This window comes from Vitis riparia, chromosome 18 (genome assembly GCF_004353265.1).
Source record: "Vitis riparia cultivar Riparia Gloire de Montpellier isolate 1030 chromosome 18, EGFV_Vit.rip_1.0, whole genome shotgun sequence".
Classification (NCBI taxonomy): Eukaryota; Viridiplantae; Streptophyta; class Magnoliopsida; order Vitales; family Vitaceae; genus Vitis; species Vitis riparia.
This window is the reverse complement of record NC_048448.1, coordinates 38,537,178-38,559,656: the sequence shown is the minus strand read 5'-3', so window position 1 is coordinate 38,559,656 and position 22,479 is coordinate 38,537,178. Positions and strand designations below refer to the sequence as shown.

General features: G+C 30.8%; 4 protein-coding genes across 4 annotated transcripts; all 4 read right to left on the bottom strand.

Annotated features, from left to right (window-relative positions):
- Positions 1-387: 387 nt before the first annotated feature.
- Positions 388-1,456, bottom strand: LOC117905854 (receptor-like protein 9DC3). Its single transcript, XM_034818713.1, has 2 exons — positions 844-1,456; positions 388-437 (listed from the first exon to the last, which is right to left on the bottom strand). The coding sequence occupies exons 1-2, from the start codon at positions 1,454-1,456 to the stop codon at positions 388-390; spliced, it is 663 nt and encodes a 220-aa protein (XP_034674604.1).
- On the bottom strand, positions 1,456-3,792 carry LOC117905853 (receptor-like protein Cf-9). The gene is made up of 2 exons (XM_034818712.1): positions 3,164-3,792; positions 1,456-1,631 (listed from the first exon to the last, which is right to left on the bottom strand). The coding sequence occupies exons 1-2, from the start codon at positions 3,771-3,773 to the stop codon at positions 1,456-1,458; spliced, it is 786 nt and encodes a 261-aa protein (XP_034674603.1). The 5' UTR covers positions 3,774-3,792.
- Positions 3,793-10,993: 7,201 nt separating this feature from the next.
- On the bottom strand, positions 10,994-12,651 carry LOC117905852. The gene is made up of 3 exons (XM_034818710.1): positions 12,636-12,651; positions 11,629-11,729; positions 10,994-11,524 (listed from the first exon to the last, which is right to left on the bottom strand). Exons 1-3 carry the CDS (start codon positions 12,649-12,651, stop codon positions 10,994-10,996), a joined length of 648 nt encoding a protein of 215 aa, XP_034674601.1.
- A 4,531-nt stretch (positions 12,652-17,182) lies between these two features.
- LOC117905851 (receptor-like protein 6) lies at positions 17,183-20,248 on the bottom strand. The gene has a single exon (XM_034818709.1). The coding sequence runs from the start codon at positions 20,246-20,248 to the stop codon at positions 17,312-17,314; it is 2,937 nt and encodes a 978-aa protein (XP_034674600.1). The 3' UTR covers positions 17,183-17,311.
- Between the last annotated feature and the right edge of the window lie 2,231 nt (positions 20,249-22,479).

Below are 22,479 nucleotides of genomic sequence, written 5' to 3'. Positions count from 1 at the left end.
ATACTAGTTGAAAATAATCCCTTCTATACATATTGAAATATAAACAAGATTCTTGTTCTTTTCCTAATTAAGGTTCTTAAATAAATTGGGATGTAATGAAAAGACTAAATAGTTGTTTACAAGAGGATGGAGGACAACTCTTTTTAAAAGAAGGAGCCAAAGGATTTAATTAAAGAAAGAGAGAGAAGGGTTAACGATTAGGCATACTAGAAAAATCAGCCTTTCTTTCCTATGGATTATCACATTTGAGTGTTGGCTTGAGAAAAAAGGCACTCCTTAACTTTGCCTTACATTGATTGGGGATTGGAAGGTAGGAACAACAAATCGATCAATTGGAACCATGTCAATTGGAGGAATTGAATCATTTATTGGTTTGAACTTGAGGTCTCACTCATCTAGATCCCTATTGGTGAGAAAACCCATGGTGAGAAGCCTGACTGTCATCCCAAAAAGTGATCAAGGGCAACTAAAGTAGAACATATGATGTTACAGCCTGTTTGATAAAAAATGGAAATGTATCCAAATGTCTCCTAACTCTTTAATACTTATTTGTTAGTGTATGGTTTTCAAGATATGACAATTGCTTTTTGAGTTTTAAGTTACCATATTGATTGGAAAAATACTAAACGAATGACTATTGCATTATCACAAAACAATAATAATAATAATAATAATAATAATAATAAGGAAAAAGACATTATTTTAACTTTATAAACAAGATTGCACTTGTATAATGACAATATAGATTATTTGCTAACATAAGAATGTAAAAGCCATTTGTTATATGCAACACATAATAAAATGGGAGTGGAACGAATTAATTTCTTCTTGCTCCTTGCCTACAAGTGCTCCTTGTAGACCTTCTGATCTTTTTGTGAATGTTCTCTTCAATAAACCAGACAAACCGTTTAGGTTTCCCAGTTAAGAAAATGAGACACCCAAGAGACAACCCAATAACCAATCCACATCCATATCCCATCAATGTGATTTTCCAATCAAATCCACCATCAAACTCTGCATCCGCTTCCTTTGAAGATTCCGATGCTTCATCAGTTATGCATTTCTTTGACAATGGAAATCCACACAACCCTGAGTTCTCATTGTATGAATCATTTCCAAAAGTGTCAAATTGATTTCCTCGAGGTATAAATCCAGTAAGATGGTTTTCAGAAAGATTCAAAACTTCAAGAAATGTCAAACTTGTTAATTCTTGAGGAATGCTCCCAATAAGCTTGTTTGAAGAGAGGTCCAATGATTCAAGCAACTTCAAATTTTTGAAAGATGATGGGATATGTCCTGCAAGGCTGTTATGAGACAAATTGAGCCCTCGAAGCGAATTAAGATTTCCAATGGACTTTGGAATCTCTCCTTGGAATTTATTGCTTGATAAATCAATTGTTGTGAACGTATTCAAGATTTTCACAAATTCAATCTCCAACCCCTTGATTGTCACCATTACGGAATCTTGATAATAATGTCCCCCATATATTTTCTTGTCACGTTGCCTTCGTCTACATTCATTGTCGATTTCAAACTTCTCAGATACATTTCAGGCAAGTCACCCTCGAAATCATTGTAAGCAAGATCAATGATTCTTAGGCTCATGAATGGGGATTTGATTTTGGAACACCCTATATGACCATGGAAACTATTAGAGCGCAAAACAAGAACTTGCAACTCTGGAAGAGTTCCCAACCAATGGGGAAATGTATCATTTATCTTATTATTCCCAAGGTCTAGAACTTCAAGTTTTCTGCAAATGATCAAAGATCGAGGTAGTAGGCCTTCCAATTGATTACCATTGAAGTCAAGATTCCTAATAGCATTGCCCTTTAAAAATGTTTGAGGAATGATGCCATGAAATCGATTCCTTCCTAAATTCAAAACAGAGAGATATTTGCTAAAATTCCCCAAACAAAGAGGAAGCATGCCACTCAAGTTGTTATTAGACAAATCAAGAATCCTCATGGAACTCGCTTTGCAAATCAACGATAAGATTTCTCCACTCAATTTGTTATGGGAGACTGAAAAGAAAAATGTAGAATTTGGAGGAGTTGGAAGTGGTCCTTGCAACAAGTTGGAATGAAGATCTAGAATATATAATTTTTCCCATGGGAGCATCTCAAACCCACTTATTAAGTTATAAGAGAGATTCAAGTACTGCAGTGTATTCTTTCCCATATTCCATGACCATATTCCACTGATGTTATTGTTTGAAAGGTCTAGACTCTCAATGTAGGGTAACATGGACTTAGAATCGTTGGACGTTGTCAATGAGAGCATGTTGTTTGAGAGATCAAGCGAAGTGAGGTTTTTAAGTTTTCCAAAGTTGCTTGTCTCCAAAACGCCACTGAAGTTATTTGAAGAAAGAAAAAGATATCTAAGGTTTATAAGCTTAAATATTGAACCTGGAATTGACCCATGCAACTCATTCATACTCAAATCAATATACTCCAATGAATCAAATTGGAATTCACCAATATGACCAGTGAGTTTGTTATGACTGAGATCTAACTGCACCAATGATGGCATAGTATACAACCAAGATGGTATTGTCCCGTTGAACATGTTAAAGTTATCAGAGAAATATAAGTCCTGAAGGTTTGTGAGATTTCAATTGATGGTGAAAGCTGCCCACTAAAATTGTTGCTAGCAAGTCCTAATGAAATTAAATTTCTAAAGTTATTAAAAAAATTAATAACCTTAGAAATTTTACCACTAAAATGATTCCTATCGAGGTGCAAAGCAATGATTTGTGTAAGGTTGCCTAGTGAAGCAGGAATGGAACCTGAGAACTCACAACCGGGCAGAGCCAAAACCATTAAAGACTTTAGATTTCCAATTGAAGAAGGGATGGACCCTGAGAATCCACAATTGTGGAGAACCAAAATCTTTAAAGACTTTAGATTACCAATTGAAGCGGGAAGCTCTCCACTGAAATTTTTGGATGATAAATACAACTCCGTAAGGGAATTGTTCTCACTGAATTGTGGAAAGGTTCCACTAAGACCATTATTCCACCGTAAGTCGAGAACCTCGAGTTTCGGAAGGTGAATGTCATGGTCAGGGAATCTCCCATGCAATGCACCATCAAGGAGATCTAATGATACCAAAGAAGCCCAATTTAGCAAGAACTTAGGAAAAATTGAAGAGATGGAAATACCTCCAAGGTGAAGCTTTTGCAATTTGGTTAAATTTTGAACTAGAGAATCGAAGCCATGCGGGGCAAATTCTGTGTCAATATTCCAAGAGAGATCAAGTGAAACCAAGTTGGAGAGGTGAGAGATTTCTGGTGAAATTGGGCCTGAAAATTCAGAGTCACAGAGATTGAGATGCGTCAAGCTTGAGAAACGACCAAACCCAGCTGAAATAGAGGACCCACGAAAGTTGTTGAAAGCCAAGTTGAGCCTTTGTAGATGAGGAAGATGGAAGAGGGTAGTGTTGGAATGGATGGTGCCAAAGAGCCAACTGCAACTGAGGTCCAGCTCAATTACATGGCCTGTCACCCAATCACATGTGACCCCATCCCATGAGCAGCAATCACTACCCTTCTTCCAAGACTCTGTTTTGGGATAAAAAGTGACATCATAGTAATCGCAATACCAAGAACTGGAATTATCAATAGAAAAGGATTGCTTAAAGTGGAGCAGAGCAATGGCCTGGTGATGCGGGCACAGTTTGGTGGAATTAGAGAAAGAGAAAGAGGAGGAAAAAAGTTGAGAAAACGAGAGGAAGAAAAGAAAACAGAGGAGGAGGAGGAGTTTAGACATCATTCTTCCGAAAGCAATTGAGAGAGAGTGGTGGGATGAGAGAAATGGTGATGAATACACCCCAATTTATATGCAAATAATTCACGGTGGAAACTTCATGGAAATTTTGTACTTAAACAGAAAAACCCAAACAAAACCTTTCTTGTTACAATTTCCAAACACATCAACTGTTGTGTCCTTTGAAAGGGAAGCTGCAAGCTACTTTTTTTGTTGTTAAAATTTGTGAAAACACAGAAACCAATAATAAAAATAAAATAGATGAAATAAAAAAAATCAATATCAATTATCTTTTAAAATTTTAAAATATAAAAAATATATATATAACTATAAATTAAATTATTTAAATATTTATACATTTTCTATTATTTTGTAAGGTGAAAATGAAGAGAAAATAAATGTTAAAAAACATGTTAAAAACTTATTTATTACTATTTTTTGTGTATTTATCTTCTTTATACTTCTTTTCCTATATTTATAAAATTTTCCAACATTCTCATAAAATAGTAGGAAGTTCATCTAAATGTTTCTTGCCAATGTGATTTTTTTTTTTTTTTTTTTGCCTTTTTCACCTATCTTAGAAAAAAAAAATTAAACCACTAACTTATCAAATCTATACCTAACACGCTTTGAATTTGGATTGTTAAAATGTATGAAGGCATTTAAGTAATTGAATAAAAATACAAAGAAATAAGATCTATTAAAAAACATGTGATAATTTAAAAAAAAAATTGATAATTCAAAAAATATTTTCAAATCCATATAGAAGGGAGGAATCAAATAGGAAGTTGTCATTTGAATAAACAATTTTAACACTTGAATTAAATGTCTTAAAAAATATCATAGATTTGGAAATAGTTTTTGAAATGTCATATTTAGAAGAAAAAAAACTATTTTTTAATATATTATAGTTTTTGTCAAAATTCTCAAACAAATGAAAATAAAGGTCTTTTGGCTATGCTCCGTTATTTTCATGGTATTTATATGTTCTAATTTTTTATTTTAAATTACTTTTAAAAATTAATAGACTCATCAATGAATCTAATGTCACGTTATTTTCGGTTTATTTGCTGAGTGAGAAAACTTTATAAAAATATTGGAATTAATTATATAAAATAAATAATACAAAATAAATGACTTGACAAGACATGTTTTTTGACTTTGACTTCCATGAGTTGAGAAAGTGACAAGGCTAGCTAGGAGTTCACAACACGGCAAAGATATTTTCTTACTAAAGCATCTTTTACAAAAATATAAAAAAATATAAAAAAGAGACTATAAATTATTCTCCAAAATTATCCATCAAGTCTTCTACGTAAAACAAAAAGGTTCATGAGAAAGCATGAACCATTGACTTAGAGTCAATAATGAAAATTAATAACTTGGGAGAAAATAGAACAGAGGAGCATGAGAGGGCATAGTTGGAATTCCTGCATATCAATTACTATGACCCAAAGAGCTGGACTTCTATGACTCAGTATGGTCATGGCTGAATTCGCAAGGTTAAAGTAGAATAATAATGTTTTATTGATCAAATAAATGAAAGGAGAAACTCAAACCAAAGCACTCGTTTTTCTAACCATTTTGTTTTTCATGAAAGAGAGATAAAACATATATTTTTTTTTTGGTTTAAATAAAAAAATAAAATTTTTTAAAATAATATTAGGTTGTGTTTGGTTTATAAAAAGTATTAAAGAAAATACTAAGAAAAATAAAAGGAAATAAGAAATGACATAAAATTTAAAAAAAAATATAAATTTAAAGGTGATCAATTATTTTATATTCTTTTTTTCTCCGATTATCTAAAAATTGTAAAAACAAATACAAATATTTATAACTTTGACCACGATGGTAGATGAAAAAACAAAGGAAATGGGTAGGAAATTATATTTACTTTTTTTTTTTTTTTACATATCCATATAAACACCAGCAATGAAACATGAAATATTGATGTAGTTACCATTTTCTTTTTATTAGCCTTTATTGTACAATAAAATATTTTTAATTTTATTTTTCTCTTTTCTTTATTCCTTTTAAATTTGATACCATCCTATGGTAATAATTAAGTGATAAAAGAAAATAATTTCTGTCTTGTAAGTTAGTATTATTGATAGTAGAATATCACAAGATTTTTGGTAATATTATTTGTGTAAAAAGTTTGAAAATGAAATTACCCCTTGGATCGAAGAAAATATTAAAAAGATTAAAATAAAAATAAAAAGAAATTTAATATTAATTATTTGATTTAATTTAAAATTGCAAAGAAAAATAACAATTCAAATTATTAAATATTCATATCTTTTCAAAAATTTTATTTTTTGTGAAAGATAAAAGAGAAGAAAAAATAAATTTTAAAAAATATGTAAACAAACTTATTAATTATAAATTTATTTCTTTTTTATTTAAAACCATAATATTATTAGCACTAGCGCCCACCATAAATAAAACCGTCTGGGACCTTCTTTTCTATGAATCATAAATTCATAGAAACTTCCCATGTCTCATTTTTCAACCATTGCTTTTTTACTTTCTTTTCTTCTCTTTGATTATTCAAAACTTCTTAAACAAACAAAATAAATGACTCGATGAAACATGTTTCTTGACTTTGACTTCTATGAATCAATAAAATGACAAAACTATCTAAGAGTTTGTAACACCGTAAAGATTTTTTTTTCTAAAGCATCTTTTGTAATAAATAAATAAATCATCTCCAAAATTATTAATTGAGTCTTCTAAATAATTAATTTAAAGAAAAAATTTATATCTATTAACTTAAAGATAGTGATCAGTCACTAATTACATTAATAGTAAAGTTATGAAACCTTAACCAATCAATTCCCTCTTAAGACCATAAAAAATCCATGAAAAATTAGATTAAGGATTTTAGTTATTCCAAAATATCCTAATTAATGATATTGGTAGTTTACACTATTGTACTTGTGGCCTTTAGCCAAATAAATAATGTGACAAGTAAATCTGGAAATAATTATATAGATTGTTGCCACTTTAATGATTAAAGGATATAGTTAAAAAGTAATTAATGTAAATTAATTATTTTCTTTGAAAAGTGATATATTAGTAAAGAAAGGATGATAAATAAAAAAGGAATAAAAAACAAAATTGTCATTTGAAAGAAGTGGAGTATTTTTTCAAATTTGCCATATCTTGTTCTTGATCATCTTTCCACGAAACTGTGTAGAAGCATCAACCATTGACTAGGCGTCAATAATAAAAAGTGATTTCTTAAATTGGACCACAACAAGGCTCTCGTAATGAGACACAATTTTGTGGAATTAGACAAAGATAAAGGAAATATCTTGAGAAAATAGAGCAGAGGAGCATAAGAGGGCATAGTTGAAATTTCCTGCATATCAATTACTATGACCTAGAGAGATTGACTTCGATGACCCACTAGAGTCAAGGCTGAATTTAAAAGTTTAGAGTGTAATAATCTCCTATGAATTAGAGAAATGAAAGGAGGCAACTCAAATTAAAGCACTTGGTTTTCTAACCACTTTGTTTCTCGTAAAAGAGAAATAATAACATACTTTTGTTTTTTGATTTAAATAAAAAAAACAAGATTTTTTTTTTAAAAAAAAAAAACAAGTTTTAGGGTGTTTGGTTTCTAAAAGGTCACCATAAATTTGTTTGGGCTCCACTCCTCACATTATTGGTGTGGAGAAGGAGTCTACAAGTGGAATTTAATGCACCAACCAAGTATGACTTTGAATAAAACCGTGTGGGTCCTAATTCATAATAATTTGTTTTATGTAGGCATACTACTTGTTTGGATTAGCCCATTCTATTCAAACCTAATATGATATTTATATGAAATTAAATATCAATATCAGGGTTTAAGTTAAGGTTTTTTTTTTCTATATTTAATTTGGGTTAGACCTGGACAAAGATTCTAATTTAACTTAAACTTGATTTAATATTTTTATAATATTTGTAACCTATATTATCCTATATAATAATATTATTATTTTTAGATTTTTTAAGGAAAATATCATATTTTAATTATATCATATATATTTTTTATTTTTTAAAAATATATAAATTTATTTATTTATTTATTTTTGTTATTATCTTGAAATTTTATCTCATTTACTATTTAAATTTTGGTACAAATATATATAAATTCTTTTCTAAAAAAAATATTGTTGATGGATTTTGAATCATATGAGTGAACTCAAATCTAAATCACTTACCTAATCTTAACATAAGGTTAGAAAAATGAGATATTGCCTTTACAGTCATCATAATCTATTTCTTGAATCATTCAATTAAACCATAAAGAGATTGAAGTGATACTAATTTTTCAAATTGATTAGGTAGATTGTAGTTTAAAATAAATAACTTGATAAAACATGTTTCTTGACTTTGACTTCTATGAGTCAAGAAGTTACAAACAAGGAGTTTGCAACACGGCAAATAAATTTTCTTTATAAAGAATCTTTTGCCAATAAAAAATAAAAACCACAAATCATCCTCCAAGATTATCTACTTACTAAGTCTTCTAAGTAATTAATTAAAAGAAAATTTTATATCTATCAACTTAAAGATAATGACCGACAATAATTGGATTAGTAGTAAACTTATTAGAACCTTGACCAATCAATTTCCTCTTAAGGTCATAGAAGTCCATGAACAATTACATTAAGCATTTTAGTTATTTCAAAATATCCTCATTGAAGTATATTGTTAGTTTATACTATCATACATGTGACCTCTAGTCATAAATAATGTGACAAGTAAAGTAAATAGGGTAAATCAAATGTTCTCCCTAAAACTTTTATTGAAACATTTTTGAAAGTGATACATTAAAATAAAGTATGATAAAATGAATGTATATATAAAGAACTCCTGTCATTTGAGAAGTGACAATATCTTTTTTTCTTTAAATTCATTATATCTTCTTTTTTATACTTCAAGTGAAACCTAGAGAAATATTGTTCAAAGTTAGAATGACAATGTCTTGATCATCCAACACAAAAATGTGTGAATTCCTCTTTTTAATAATGTTGAATATAACACAAGAATATATAAGAAAACACCAACCATCGACTTAGGGTGGGAAAAGTATTTACTAATTTCACTCTTTTCCGTGAATATGATAATATTTCTAGAGTTTACTCCATGATAGAGCAATTTAGATGGTCCCTCCCAAAGAAGGCTCACAAAATTCTTTGCATATTAATTTTATTGTAGTTAGCAAGTCTTCAATTTCTAAAATGGAAGTTTATCTTTACCTACCCAGAGGGGGAAAAAATATACCAAGCTGTGGACCCCGCATTTCGGCTCAATGTGTTTCCCACTTGATGGTGAGCTCGATTTTTAATTTGAAAATTTGATTTTATTTTATTAAGAAAACTGACTTGGAGTCGCCACTTATTTTTGTTTTATTTTTAAAAGGGTAAACAAAATAAGAAAGAAAAACCCTAAGTGTGACTCCTTATTTTGGAAAAAGCGGTCTGCGAAAAACCGGATCGGGTTCGGGGGTCAGGTTACTTATCGGGAAGGTACGGTACAGACCGTAGCGCCCCTTTAAGTCCCTAAAGTCGGGTCTCTACTAATAAAATGAAGCAATCAAGGCAATGGACAAGTAAAACAATGAGTACCCAGAACTATCATGCACATGTGAGAATCAAAACATGCATATAGGAATACCAGAATGGGAATAGATACGTACCTAGGTGACGAGCCATAATGCGCTATCAAGAAGTGAGGTTAGTGCACAATTAGAGAATAATTTCGAGCATGTCATAGAGCAGAATAAAATCAATCATGCATGGCAATTAAATCAAACAAACAATCAATCAATCATAAGGAAATCACATATGTTGGGCCCCCACCAAAGCCCGTTTATCTTGCACAAATTAATCCCACAAATTCCATTAATCTGAAATTATGAAAATTACATTCATGCTTATGTAAAGTCGAGATAAATAGAAGATTATTTGAAACCCAGAAAGCATTAAAACTGTTAAAGAGAAAATTGGATTTTTGAAATTTATTTAAAAAATTAGAGTCTTGGGAATTAAATTTAAGAATTGGAAAAGAAATTGGAATTTTTTTAAAAGGATTTGAGGATTGGTGTCTTGAAAATTAAATTTAAGAATTGGAACTTTAGAAATTAAATTTTAAAGAAATTAGAATTTTGGAAATCAGAAATTAAGTTCAGAAATGGGAATTTTGAAGATTTGTTTAAAATGGAATTTCAAAATGAATAACTAAAATAATAATAATTAAATAGATTAATGTGAATAATCGGAATTTTCAGAAATAGCAATTTAATTCGGAAATCGAAAGTTTTAAATGAATTGTTTAAAATGGAATTTTTAGAGTAAATAAATTGAATAAAATAATTAAATAGATTAGTGTGAATATTGGAACTTTTATAATTAGAAATTAAAATCGGAAGTGGAAATTTTAATGAATTGTTTAAAATGGAAATTTAAAATAAATAAATAAAATTAATTAAACAAATTAATGTGAATATTGGAATTTTCAGAAATAGAAATTTAATTCGGTAGTCGGAAATTTTAATGAATTGTTTAAAATGGAATTTTAGAATAAATAAATTGAATAAAATAATTAAATAGATTAGTGTGAATATTGGAACTTTTGGAATTAGAAATTAAAATCGGAAGTGGAAATTTTAATGAATTGTTTAAAATGGAATTTTAAAATAAATAAAATTAATTAAACAAGTTAATGTGAATATTGGAATTTTCAGAAATAGAAATTTAATTCGGAAGTCGGAAATTTTAATGAATTGTTTAAAATGGAATTTTAGAATAAATAAATTGAATAAAATAATTAAATAAATTAGTGTGAATATTGGAACTTTTGGAATTAGAAATTAAAATCGGAAGTGGAAATTTTAATGAATTGTTTAAAATGGAATTTTAGAATAAATAAATAAAATAATAATGCTAATGAAAATAATAAGGATTAAATAAATAAATATGGAAATTGGAATACCGGAAATTAGTCGAATTTTAGAAATCGGGATTTTGAAGAATTACGTGATGATAGAATTTTAAATAAATAAATAAAATAAACAAATAAAATAAAATAAATAAGAAATAAAAATGAAATAATTTATGCCTAATATAAAAATGGTAAGAAATAATTTATTAAAATGGGATTTATTCAAAATCAAGAAATAAAAAGATGAAGAATTAAGACCATGTGAAATGAGATTTTCTGGAAATCTATTTTTAAAAAGTTGCATGGGAGTAGAGGAGTGGAACACGTGGGTAGGAAATCCGGGTCCTTGGGTTCTCGGGTTCGCTGGATTCGAATGAGTCTATTGTGGCGCATACGTGCCACTTAGCAGCAAGGCACGTGGTGGCCTGCGCCTTGTTGATCTTCGTTGCACCCCAGAACAACTCCAGCAGTCCTGTCGCAACCGTGATGGAGCACAGAGCAAGTTCACTGGCGGTGAACATATTGACGTCGGCGCGAGAGCGAGTGGTGCTGAGGAGGGAAGCTACATGACTGGCGATGACGAGCATGAGAGCAAATAGGATGAACACGCGACTCCTATGGCTGATGATTCGGAGATGCCTTCTGATGTGCAGGTGCTCCTCCAACACCGACTCCACGTCTGATTCCGCCTGGAACACCCGAGCAAGATCTAGATGCATGATCCGAAGGTGACCAATGAGACGGAAGAGGACGCACACCAAGAAGAAGACTGATGTGCGGCAGAGCACACGGGAACTGCATCGGACTGGCTCCGGCTGAGGCTACAGTCCCAGCAGCCATAACCATGGTTCAGCCGCAAGGCCATTAGGTCCGTCCACGCTCTCGAACCGGCATCCTCCATCCTTTCTCGAATAAGATTTCCTACCCTTATAGACGCTGGACCCAAAAAGGTCCGCTCAAGATAGCCTTCAGCATCGCTTACCTTTCCAAATTCATAGAGTCTTGCCACTGCTTCTTCTTGTAAAACTTCAGGAAACAAAACACTATTCTTGCCCTCTCACTACCAGCTTACTTCCTCTATATCTAAAAAAATCCAATCCCCTTCTGTAACCTCCCAAACAATCCCCATTATCCAATCCACCTTACCTTTCTCTCATACAGAAACTTCCCCCTGAAGAGTGTCTCTCAGCATGTTTCCCTCTCTGTTCTCAAACTTGATTCTTCCCTCCAACAAAATTCCTCTCTCAAACTAAACTTCTCTTCCCAAAGCCCACATAATGAACAAGATCCAAGAATAGAAGCGGCCTCGACAATGAAGAATGTATAAAAACAGAGCATAAAGAAAACGGGCTAAAATATTTTTCAGATAAAGCTTCACTTCATGGGTCGACAGTGAGCCTGCTAACTAGGTGGGAAAATCCATGTCAATATGAACAAATCACAATTCTCAAGCATTTTCAGAGTGGAATTGAAACATAGTGAGGTCATCTTCTAGCAAAACCCAAGAGGAAAGAGAGACAAAAAGCTATAACAATAAATCCACATTCATCCCGTAAAATCAACAGAAATCAAATAATGGGGGTATCTATACTCAAGCCATCAAACAATATCCAGGAATAGCAGGAAGAATAATGGATAAATTGTGATAATAAGGAAAAGACTGAAAAAAAAAACCATGATAAACTTACTTGGAGATCCTCGTACCTTGTCTTGGCTTCAAGAAACCCCCGTCCTCTCCTCTAATCTTCTTATGATGTTCCTCATCTCTTCATCTGGAAATCCAGATCCCCCTTTTCTCCTTCCTGCACCTCTCTAAAAACAGATACCCCACCTCCTCTCCTACTCTCGTTTCCTCTCCTTCTCTTTTTTCTGTGCAGCCCTCCTCCTTCGCGTTATCAGCATGATTCCTACCTCTTTTGGGCCAGCTCTTACCTGCTTCGCTATTCATCTCTCAGCAGGTATGGGCTCTTCCAACTCCAGCATGGCCTCTGCCATGTCCATGCTGCCAGTCCTTTCGGGAGAAGAGGGCCCCCACTCCTCAAGTGCTGCCCGGTATCCCCACCTCAAAGGGGGTCTACACAAGCATAATGAAAAACCAACAAAGATTTTTTCTTCTTAAAAATAAACACATTACAAATCAAGAATATTGTTAGTTTACTGTTGTACTTGTGGCCTCTAGCCAAATAAATAATGTGATGAGTAAGAGCTCATTTGGGAGTAATTTTAGAAAACGTTTATAACATTTTTAATACTTGAAGGATAAAAAATTTTAAGTAATAAAAATATTAAAAATGTTTCATAAAATCATTATCAAACGGGTTCTAAATATGGAAACAATTATATAGATAGTTGCCATTTTAGTGATTAAAGATATAATTAAAAAGTAATTAGTGTAAATTAATTATTTTCTTTGAAAAGTGATATATTGGTAAAGAAAGTATGATAAATAAAAAAGGAATAAAAAACAAAATTGTCATTTGAAAGAAGTGGAGTATCTTTTTCAGATTTGTCATGTCTTCTTCTTGATCATCAACCATTGACTTGGCGTCAATAATGAAAAATGATTTCTTAAACTGGGCCACAACAAGGCTCTGGTAATGAGGCACAATTTTGTGGAATTAGACAAAGATAAGGAAATATCTTGAGAAAATGGAGCATAAGAGGGCACTGTTGGAATGTCCTGCATATCAATTACTAGGGTCAAGGCTGAATTTAAAAGTTTAGAGTAGAATAATAATCTCTTATGAATTAGAGAAATGAAAGGAGGCAACTCAAATCAAAGCACTTGGTTTTCTAACCACTTTGTTTCTCGTAAAAGACAAATAATAACATAGTTTTTTTTATTTAAATAAAAAACAATATTTTTAAATAAAAAAACAAGTTTTAGGGTGTTTGGTTTCAAAAAAGTATTAAAGAAAATACCAAGCAAAGAAAATCAAAAGAGATAAAAAAAAATTGTGAAACCAAGGTTTGGTTAATCTTGATTTTGATGATAACAAAACAAGGTTTAGAACTAATGATTATATTTCAAGTGTGATTAGACAACACGATTTCCAAAGTGGCAATCACAAAGACAAATCAAGGCAAGAAGAAATCATGAAGAAGAAGACCACCTCAAAGAGAAGTATTTTTCAAGACCTAAGCTTCATAAGATCTCTTTGTAAGGTTGTTGGTGCACTAGGATTTTCATGTATTACATTCTTTACTTATGTACCAAAATCATCAAAGAGTTATTTTGTTTTAAAAATCTTAAGAATTTAATGATTTCATGTTTTCAACTAAAACCTTGTATTAAATATTTTTCAAACTTGTTTTAAAATGTTTTAAGTTGAAAAAGGTTGGGTGTTGAACCAAAAAATGGTTCAATTGGTCAACCACCGGTCGAGGGAAGCCAAAAAGTTTCTCTCTTTCCTAGTGGCCTTCTCTTCCCGGTCGAGGTCCGATCGAGAACCGGTCAAGGTCCGGTTAAGGCTTAACGGTCACCTGCTAAGCATTTAATGCTAACGGCTAGTCAACCGGTCGACCCCTAACTTGATCGGTCGAACCCTCAAACGGCTAGTTTGGCTTTTCTCTTCTATAAAAAGGCTTCAATCTTCATTGTTTAAAAAGTTTTACCTTCTCAAACCTTTCTTGAATATATTTAAGCTTTGAAAGAGTGTTTTTGAGTACACCATTGTTCTAAAACTTGCATATCTTTAGTGCACCTTTCAATCCTAGTTTTCTTGTATCATTTAAGCTTAAAGTTCTTGTGCTAGGATTTTTGTGAGATCATTTAATTTTAAATCTTTGAGATGAAGTTTTTCAAAAGTGGGATATTTCTTGAGAAGTGTAAAGGGTGCTTAGAGCCAAAAGTCCAAGAGGGTGAATTGGAACCATAATCCAATTGTATTGCTTGAAAGTTTGGTTTGGAAGCCTTGAAATAGTGGAACCTCAAGCTTGAGATTGAAGCTAGAGGAGAGTGGATGTAGGTCGGGTTGCACCGAACCACTATAAACTCTTGTGTTTGCATTCTCTCTTCCCTACTCTTTAATTTATATGCAATTGTTTTTATATTGCTTATTATATATACTTGCATATAATTGTCTCTTACATTCACATAGTTTAAATTTGTAAAAAGAGACTATCACCCTATTCACCCCCCTCCCCCCTAGGGTGATTACCATAGGTTGGATTAGCCTAATTTTCCCAACAAAAATGATAAAAAATTTTAAAAATAGATTTAAATGTGATAAATTATTTTTATATTCTTCTTTAAACTCATTTCACTTTTTTTTCTTCTATATAAAGATTAAATGAGTTAAAAATAAATAAATCTATAATTAATTTTAATTATATTTATTTTCTCTTATATTTTTTTTTATAATAAACAAACATGAGAAAAAAAAAATTTAACATTTTTTTCTCTTATATTTATTATATTTAATTATAAATTAAACCTTGTTTAATGCCCATTACAACTATGAAATGTTGGCTAGTGAATTGGGATTGAGAAAACTCAAAAACGCAGAGAATACTAAAATTAGACCAGCAATTGTATACTATTAGTGATGATGGTACCAAATTGCCTCCCATTGAATTGAATCGGGTTGGCCCAGGTCAAGTCAATAGGCCCAAATTCAGACCTAATAAGCCGTGTGCAGTTTGGGCTGTACTGAGCTTTGAATCGTGTTCTAGGCCCAAATCTAAATTTGAGAAGGCCCAAATCCACCTATCTCCTCAAACTTGCTCAATCCAAATGCGTTTGCTTTCATCTTATAAATCTAATCAAAATTAGAAAATGCGAACTACCTATAGATTTAATCACAACGAACACACAAATAAGAAATATTAATATTTATTTATTTATTTAAAAAATAGTGGAAGTAACTAAATTTTAAAAAAATGAAAATAAAGCATGTGGCAGTAGTGTGGACCCCACTCAAGATTGTATACATTTGGCTATTTTTTTAAATTTACAATTGAAGCTGAGTTTAATAATAAATAAAAGAGATAAGGTGATCAGTTGAATTTTTATATAATAAAAATTAATTTTGAAAATTAATTTTATTAGATTAAATTTCTATACATATTAAAATAAAAATGTGAATGAAAATGGATTCAAATTTTTTTTATTTTATTTATGATTTTAGTTCCAGATTTTTTAAATAGAAAGTGAAAATAAAAATAAACTTTATTATTATAACGCCAAAAAATATCATTGGGTTTTTTTTTTATCAAAATAAATATTAAAATTTTATTTCTTCGAATTAATAATAAATAATAAATTCAAAAAAAAGTTATGGTAAATAACAACATTTTTATTAAATAATCAAGTATTATATTTTAAAAATCACACTATTCATAATAAATTAATAATATTTATTTATTTATTTATTTATTTTGATAAAAAGATAAGAGTATAAATTCATGAATATTAGAAACAAATTTCCGAAATCACCAACTTTTAAAAATGAATATTAGAATTTATAATTTTTTTATTAAAATCAATAATACTATTTTTAAAAATTACAATGCATACTAATATTTTTAAAATAAATATTAATATTTTAAAATGGTAAGAGATAAATATAACATGAATGAATATTAGTTTGTTTAAATGAATAATTATATAAAAAAAAATGCTTTTTCTTTATTGATTTTGTGCACTATCTTCAACCTTATTTATTAAAGTCAGATTGATTGAAAAATGTTAAATTATATAATTTATTTATGTTTTTTTCTTCAAATATCTATAGCAATTATAGAATTGATTTAAATATTTAACATAGATCACTAATAATGATATTCTTTCAAATGAAAAGATATCAAGTGGTCCTTTCGTAAATTTTTCTTTTCCATAATGTGATAGTTGACATTTCTCAATAACATATATTTGAAAAATGATTTCGAATGAAATACCAATTGAGCTTTGGTTGCAATGGTTATGCCTTGTCGTGGTCTAAACTTGGCCTGGTCGCAGCTACTACACATGTTTTAATCAAATAAAATACTAGTTATATAATATACCCATACATATTTAATATAAACAAATTATTGTTCTTTCCCTATATAATAATAAAGTATGAATTATTGGAAAAAAAAGGGTGGTGTTTGGAAACACTTTTGTCTTTTGTTTTTTGTTTTTAAACTCTTCTATAAAATCTAGTCATTTTTTTAGCAAGAGAGGAGATTTATCTTATATTTTCTAAAAGATTTTTTAAAATTTTTAAAACTTCGTGTTCTTAAATTTTTTAAAAAAAATTTAAAATTAGTTTTGAAAGCATAATGTAAGTCCCCACTTGTATAAAAGTTTTGTTTTTTTTAAAAGAATAAAAATTAGAAGTATGTCCAAATTCTTACTAAGTCTTTAATATCCATTAGTGTTTGATTAATCTCTAAAATATAGAAATTGCTCTTTGATGAATTTTAAGTTATCATGTTGATTTGAAAAATATTGAACCTAATGACTATTGCATTGTCACAAAAAAGAAAAAAAGGGAAAAAGAAAATAACATTATTTTAATTTTACAAACAATATTACACTTTTATAATAACAAGTAGATTATTTACTAACAAATGTAAAATCTATTTGTAAAACATAACACAAAATACAATGCAATTGGAATGTGCTAGTTCCTTCTTGCTCCTCTCCTGTAAGTGCATCTTTTAGACCTTTTGATCTTCTTGTGAATGTTCTCTTCAACCATCGTTGCCAACCATTTAGGTTTCTCAGTTGAGAACATGAGACACCCAAGAGTAAAGCCAATTGCCAATCCACATCCATATCCCATCAATGTGATTTTCCAATCAAATCCACCTTCAAACTCTGCATCCACTTCTTGTGAAGGCTCTAGTGTTTCATCAGTTGTGCATTTCTTCGACAATGGAAATCCACATAGCCCTGAGTTCCCGTTGTATGAATCATTTTCAAATGTATCAAACTGATTACCTCGAGGTATAAATCCAGTTAGATGGTTTTGGGAAAGATTCAAAACTTCAAGAAATGTTAAACTTGTTAATTCTTGAGGAATTCTTCCAATGAGCTTGTTTGAAGAAAGGTCCAATGATTCAAGCAACTTCAAATTTCCGAAAGATGATGGAATATGTCCTGTAAGGTTGTTATGGGATAAATTGAGCCCTCGAAGTGAATTAAGATTTCCAATGGACTCTGGAATCTCTCCTTGGAATTTGTTGCTTGATAAATCAATTGTTGCGAAAGCCTTCAAGATCTTCACAAATTCAATCTCCAATCCCTTGATTGTCACCATGACAGAATCTTGATAATAATAGTCTCCCATATATTTTCTTGTCATGTTGCGTTCATCTACATTCATTGTCGCTTTCAAACTTCTCAAATACATTTCAGGCAAGTCACCCTCGAAATCATTGTGAGCAAGATCAATGATTCTTAGGCTCATGAATGGGGATTTGATTTTGGAATGCCCTATATGACCATGGAAACTATTAAAACGCAAAACAAGAACTTGCAACTTTGGAAGAGTTCCCAACCAATGAGGAAATGTATCATTTATCTCATTATTCCCAAGGTCTAGAACTTCAAGTTTTCGACAAATGATCAAAGATCGAGGTACTAGGCCTTCCAATTGATTATCGTTGAAGTCAAGATTCCTGATAGCATTGCCCTTTAAAAATGTTTGAGGAATGATGCCATGAAATCGATTCCTTCGTAAATTCAAAACAGAGAGATCTTTGCTAAAATTCCCCAAACAATGAGGAAGCATGCCACTCAAGTTGTTGTTAGACAAATCAAGAACTACCATGGAACTCACTTTGCAAGTCAACGGTGAGATTTCTCCACTCAATTTGTTATGGGATACTGAAAAGAAAAAAGTAGAATTTGGAGGAATTGGAAGTGGTCCTTGCAACAAGTTGGAATGAAGATCTATAATTCCTATATTTTTCCATGGAAGCATCTCAAACCCACTTATCGAGTTACAAGAGAGATTCAAGTACCCTAGTGTATTCTTTCCCATATTCCATGACCATATTCCACTAATGTTATTGTTTGAAAGGTCTAGACTCTCAATGTAGGGTAACATGGACTTGGAATTGTCAGACGTTGTCAATGAGAGCATGTTGTTTGAGAGATCAAGCAAAGTGAGGTTTCTAAGTTTTCCAAAGTTGCTTGTCTCCAAAACACCACTCAAGTTATTTGAAGAAAGATGAAGATATCTAAGGTTTACAAGCTTAAATATTGAACTTGGAATTGGCCCATGTAACTTATTCATTTTCAAATAAATCAACTCCAATGAATCAGATTGGAATTCACCAATATGACCAGTGAGTTTGTTATGATCGAGATATAATACCACCAATGATGGTAGAGTATACAACCAAGATGGTATTATCCCATTGAATAAGTTATATCCTAAGTCGACATAGGATAGACTTAAAAACCCATTTACAAAAGAAGGAATGACTCCTTCTAGCTGATTATCATACAAGTCTAAGGCCTGAAGGTTTGTTAGATTTCCAATTGATGATGGAAGCTGACCACTGAAATTGTTGCCATGAAGGCGTAATGAAATTAAATTTCTAAGGTTACTAAAAACATTTGGAATTTTACCACTAAAAAGATTCTTACTGAGGTTCAAGGAAGTGATTTGTGTAAGGTTCTCTAGGGAAGCGGGGATGGACCCTGAGAATTCGCAATTGGAGAGATCCAAAGTCTGTAAAGACTGTAGATTGCCAATTGAGGCTGAAATCTCTCCACTCAAATTTGTGAATGATAAATCTAACTCCATGAGGGAATTGTTCTCACTGAATCGTGGGAAGTTTCCACTGAGATCATCATTTCCCCATAAGTCGAGAACCTCGAGTTTCGGAAGGTGAATGTCATGGTCAGGGAATCTCCCATGCAATCCACACGAAGTGAGATCTAATGATATCAAAGAAGACCGATTTAGCAAGGAATCAGGAAAAACTGAAGATATGGAAATACCTCCAAGGTGAAGCTTCTGCAATTTGGTTAAATTTTGAACCAGAGAATTGAAGCCATGCGGGGCAAATTCTGCATCAGAATTCCAAGAGAGATCAAGTGAAACCAAGTTGGAGAGGTGAGAGATTTCTGATGAAATTAGGCCTGAAAATCCAGAGTCAGAGAGATTGAGATGCGTCAAGCTTGAGAACCGACCAAACCCAGTTGAAACAGAGGACCCATTAAAGTTGTTGAAAGCCAGGTTGAGCCTTTGTAGATGAAGAAAGAGGAAGAGGGTAGTGTTGGAATGGATGGTGCCAAAGAGCCAGCTGCAACTGAGGTCCAGCTCAATTACATGGCCTGTCACCCAATCACATGTGACCCCATCCCATGAGCAGCAATCACTACCCTTTTTCCAAGACTCTATTTTGGGATAAGACGTGACACCATCGTAATCGCAATCTGAAGAACTGGAATTGTTGATAGAGAATGATTGCTTAAGGTGGAGCAAAGCAAGGGACTGGTGACGCGGGCACAGTTGAGTGGAATTAGAGAAAGAGAAAGAGGAGGAAAGAAGCTGAGAGGATGAGAGGAAGAAAAGAAAATAGAGGAGGAGGCGTTTAGACATCATTCTTCCCAAAAGCAATTGAGAGAGTGAGGTGGGATGAGAGAAATGGTGATGAGGATTCTCCACTTTATATGAAAATGATTCACTCTAACTTTACCCTACTCTTCTTCATTATGGAAAACTTCTTGGAAATTTCCAACTCAAATGGAGGACCAGAGAAGACTTTTCTTGTTAAAACTTCTTAGAAAGTCTTTTGATATAAATATAAATAAATTTTTTTTTTCATAAAACAAATTTTAAATTTTATATATGATAATTATATAATTTAATTATATAAAATTTTTCATATATGATGATTAGACGTAACCAAAGAACAGAAAAAATAAAATATGAATTAATTTAAGTTTTAAGAATGATATTCAATCCTAATAGTTTGTCTTTTAATTGAAATGGAGAAAGTTGAAACTTCCAACTCAATTTAAAAAAAAAAAAAATTCATGACTACCATTTTATTTTATTTTATTTTTTGACATTTTCATGACCTAATCTCATTAACAAAATGAAATGAAATAAATTTTAGTAACAACATTATTCTTTTTTGTTGAAAGTAAAGTACTTTTACTTTTATTTTGTGTATTTTTACTTTTTGTTGGAAGTAAAGTGTTATTGAAAGTAAAGTAACACAATTAAATGAAATAAATTAGGTACTGAATATGAATTTAAGTTGAGTTTATTGACTTTCCTTATCTACTTAAAATAACTTTAACAAATCTTAAAGAAAGGTCTTCTCGGAAATTTCCAGCTTAAACAGGAACAATCAAAAGAAGACCTTTCTTGTTACAGCTTCCAGCTCATTAGAGTTTTAATTATTATTTTTTTATCAGCACTGGTATAGATTGGGACTATAAAATAAAATCAAAATACATCCTGTAGATTTGAAGTACAAAAATGAAATTTTATAAATAACAGAAATGAAACCAGAGCACTTGGTTTCAGGGCACACTGGCCTTCATAACAAAGAAAGCAAAAAGAAAGATTTCTTATTAGTCTTTTTAAAAATTAATAAATAAATTTCATAAACAAAATTATTATAAAAGGTAAAATTCCACATTCCTAGAATTAACAAATTAAAGGTACATACTCATACGATTTCTAAAACCCCTTAATTAAGCCATAAATGGATTAAAGTGCTGATTATAATTTTTAAAATTGATTACGTGAAATGTGGTTCAAAATAAATGACTTTCTTGACTTTGACTTCTATGAGTCAAGAAAGTGACACAGCTAATTAGGAGTTTGTAACACAGATAAAATTTAAAACAATAAATCAAAATACAACCTGATGAGTTGAGGTAGAATAATGATATTTTATAAGTAACACTTGATACGAGTCCGATTTGTTAATTTAGGAATGACAAGAAGAAGAGTTTAGTATAAGTTACTCTTGTTCCAATCTTAGCCCAATTCTTTACATCAAATCCTAAAACTTGTTCCAAACAATCGAAAAAAAAAAATCTTTTATTAGGTATATTATGATAAATGTCCCAACATCATGCATATTAAAAAATGATTAAAAAAATTAAAATCATTACAAAAGAAAATAAAATGAAAGAAACTTGGCTTAAGTAAAACAATTTTTTTTTTTTTTAAAAAAAAACAAACAAACCTTTTAAAATTTCATCAACAAAACATTTTTCCTTCACTAATATTTAAGAAAAAACAATATGTACATTTGGCTTTATTAGAAGGAAAAAATTCTTAATCCGATTACCATTTTTTTTTATTTGAAAAATTCATCAATATAGTAATTTATTAGACAAGTCGATTTTTAAATGTACATGAGATTAAAAATGCTAAACCAGTAACTTATTTACACCCTTCTCTTGTCCTACCTATATCCAAATATGCAAATATATAATTTTAAAATTATATCTCACTTTTTAGCCCTACAAACAAACATAACCTTAATTTATGTTATAACTTTTATGTCATAATCTACTTCTCAAACTCCCCCAATTATATCATAAATAAATCAAGGTGATGCTAATTTCTTCAATTGATTAGATAGATGTAACTCAAAATAAATGATTTGATGAGACATGTCACTTGACTTTGACTTCTATGAGTCAAGAAAGTGACTCACCAAAAAAAAAATTCATAAGATCCTTTTCATATTAACTCTATTATGGTCCCATCCTCCATTTTTAAAGTTGAAGTTATTTACTACCTATAGAAAGGAAAAGAAAGGATACCAAATAGAATGAAAAATTAGCAAAAACATGTTTTTTGAG